We start from the raw sequence: 3,232 nt of genomic DNA, 5'->3' as shown, positions 1-3,232 counted from the left end.
GTCGAGGGTTTAGGGTTTAGGGTTTAGGGTTTAGGGTTTAGAGTTCCAACAATTCTACTACATCTACCTTGTCCTTATCTAGAGGTTATGCGAAAGCACTACCTCTTTCTCCCTTAGGACAAAAGTTCTTTTTATTAAGGGTTTAATTATATCTAGGGTTTAGGGTTTAGGGTTTAGGGTTTACGGGCTCGGTAGTAGATATCGTCTGTTTAGGGGTTTTCCCTCAGTGTGCCTCTATAAACTCCTATAATAAGCATATCCAAAGGATTTATTGTTTAGGGTTTATATTTTAGGGTTTTACATTCTAGGGTTTAGGGTTTAGGGTTTAGGGTTTAGGGTTTGTGAAGATGGCGCGTGCGGTAGTATATTTTTGCACCGGCAATCAAAATAAATTAAGAGAAGTACAACAAATGATGATTGATGTTCCTGTTGAATTTAGAGCTCTTGATGTTGACTGTACGTACACCCCAAAACCCTAAACCCTAAACCCTAAACCCTAAACCCTAAATATTAGAGCAATAATAAAGGCGAAACCCTCGATTGAACTAACGTGCAGAAATCGCTTGTTGGTCTGTTGCTGTTGCACTCTCTAAACCCTCAAACCCTAAACCCTAAACCCTACTCCCGTACAGTATCGGGATCTGAAGGAATTTAGGGTTTAGGGTTTAGGGTTTAGGGTTTTAGCAGCATGCAGATTAGCGGCTACGCATGCACATCTCTTTGTGTGCGTATTCAATTCTGTTATTCGTCTCAGGATCTATGAATTAGGGTTTAGGGTTTATTAGGGTTTAGGGTTTAGGGTTTTGGGGTGTCTGCGCAGTGCCAGAGCTTCAAGGAGAAACGGCAGAAATATCGCGAGCTAAATGCCAGGCAGCAATTGACCAACACCGCAGCAGCAGCAGCAGCAGCAGCAGCAGCAGCAACGGCAGCAGCAACAGCAGCAGCAGCAATCTACCAGAGTTTGTATTCACAGAGGATACTGCCCTTTGCTTCAATGCCCTCGGAGGACTGCCAGGCCCTTATGTGTACGTTCTAGGGTTTAGGGTTTAGGGTTTAGGGTTTAGGGTTTGGCTGCATACATTGTCGGAGAGAGGCAAGTCAGCAAGCAGGAAGATAGGACGTAGCCTGTGCTGCTGTTGCTCATCTTGCTGCTGCTGCTGCTGCTGCTGCTGCTGCTGCTGCTGCTGCTGCTGCTGTGATGTACAGGAAGTGGTTCTTGAAGAGCTTAGGTGCTGCTGGTCTTCCTAAACTTCTTGCGGGCTTTGAGGTAACCCTAAACCCTAAACCCTAGACTGTAAACCCTAAACCCTAAACCCTAATTTTTTTTTATTATTAGGGTTTGTGCTGCAGGATAAGACAGCTTATGCTCTTACGAGTGTTTGTATTGCTGATGCAAAGGGAGAGATGCATCTATTTGAAGGACGATGTGACGTAAACCCTAAACCCTAAACCCTAAACCCTAATATCCTTTAGAGCCCATATATGTAGCAAACACCAACTTTTGCAGGCTTTGCTGTTGCTCATATTGCTGCTGCTGTTGCTGCTGTTGCTGCTGCTGCTGTTGTTGCTGCTGCAGGGGGCAATTGTTGAGCCAAGAGGGAAGACTTCTTTTGGCTGGTAAGGTGTTGCAAGATATAGTATTTAGGGTTTAGGGTTTACGATTTAGGGTTTAGGTTTTACGAATTAGGGTTTAGGGTTTAGGGTTTAGGGTTTAGGGTTTATTATTCAGGGATTGTGTATTTGAAGAAAAAACAACAAAGAAAACTTTTGGGGAAATGACGGCAGAAGAGAAGGCGAGGGTTTCTCATAGAGGGAAAGCAATGAAACAACTTAAGGTAAACCCTAAACCCTAAACCCTAAACCCTAGCTGTCTCAATAGGAAACAAGTTGGAGGAAACCTAGCAGACACATAAACACTAATCATGAATCTTTTTCTTTTTTTTTGCTGCAGGAGTTCTTATTAAAAGTCACCGCTTAAGGCGGTTTAGGGTTTAGGGTTTAGGGTTTAGTGTTTGGGGTTTAGGGTTTATGTATTTAAGCTTATTGCCTGTGGGCATGCAGATGTTTCTGCTGCTGCTGCAGCAGTTCATGCTCGTCTATTCGCAGCAGCAGCTGCTGCTGCTAGCTGTTGCTAGCTGCTGCTGCTGCTGCTGCTGCTGCTGCAGCAGCAACTGCAGCAGCTCTTTCTGCATATGATGTGCAGCCACATCAATGCTTAGCGATGTTTGTCTTTTAATTGTCTATTTTAATCACAATGCAGCAAAACCCTCATAAACCCTAAACCCTAAACCCTCAAAAAGGGTTTGTAGTGTATACACATATAGAGTTGTATTAGAAGCTAGGCTCAATATCCCTTAGGGTCGCTGTGCTGCTGTCGGTGCTGCTGCTGCTGCTGGAGAGCCCCTTCTCTACCTGATTTAGTTAGGGTTTAGGGTTTAGGGTTTAGAGTTTAGGGTTTAGGGTTTAGGGTTTAGAGTTTGGGGCCCTAGAGTCGGCCGTTTAGTCTAGTGGTATGATTCTCGCTTTGGGTGCGAGAGGTCCCGGGTTCAATTCCCGGAACGGCCCTCCTTTTAGTTTTTATTTAATAAGAAAAAATGTAGCTGTTGCTGTTGCTGCTGCTGCTGCTGCTGTTAGCTTTTCCTGCTGCTGCAGCCTTATAAAAAAGGAAATGTGTTGCAGCACGAACGGACTATAGTAGCAGCAACAGCAACAGCAACAGCAGCAGCACAGCCTGCTATCCAGGGGACCTTATCAATAACATAGGAGCTCTCTTATTTGCTGTTTGCTGCTTCTGCTGCTGATTATGTTGCTGCTGCTGCTGCTGCAGTAACATAATCAGCAGCTATAAGCCTAAATATATATAAGGAAAGTTACAGGTGACCAATGGTCCACTGCCCTCATCTAGTGGTCCATTAAGAGTGCTGCTGTATAAATTGGAGAGCAGCAGCTGCTATATAAGAATTAATTGTAAAGAAAAAGGTACAAGAATAAATTAAATAATTTAATTTAATAAGAAAAAATGCTGCTACTGCTGCTGATGATGTTGCTGCTGCTGCAGCAACATTATAACAGCAGCATCTGTATTTACATATTCATTTATTTAGTATTATATATATATATTGAATAAATATAAACAAAAAAGAAAAAAGAAGAAGAAAAAAAAATAAATTTATTTTCCTCTTTTTTTTTTTTTTTATTTCTTAATGGAAATAAAAAATAAATTACGGCCGTA

At 42.5% G+C, this 3,232-nt stretch overlaps 1 protein-coding gene across 1 annotated transcript; it reads left to right on the top strand.

The window, feature by feature from the left end:
• Window positions 1-347: 347 nt before the first annotated feature.
• Window positions 348-1,978, top strand: EMWEY_00048200 (inosine triphosphate pyrophosphatase, putative; the record flags this gene model as incomplete). Its single annotated transcript, XM_013477257.1, has 5 exons — window positions 348-456; window positions 821-1,025; window positions 1,351-1,431; window positions 1,730-1,835; window positions 1,952-1,978. 5 exons carry the CDS (start codon window positions 348-350, stop codon window positions 1,976-1,978), a joined length of 528 nt encoding a protein of 175 aa, XP_013332711.1.
• Window positions 1,979-3,232: the final 1,254 nt, after the last annotated feature.

The sequence above is a fragment of the Eimeria maxima genome, genomic scaffold, assembly GCF_000499605.1.
Source record: "Eimeria maxima Weybridge genomic scaffold, Emw_scaff1071, whole genome shotgun sequence".
NCBI lineage: Eukaryota > Apicomplexa > Conoidasida > Eucoccidiorida > Eimeriidae > Eimeria > Eimeria maxima.
This window is presented reverse-complemented; position numbering and strand designations above follow the sequence as displayed.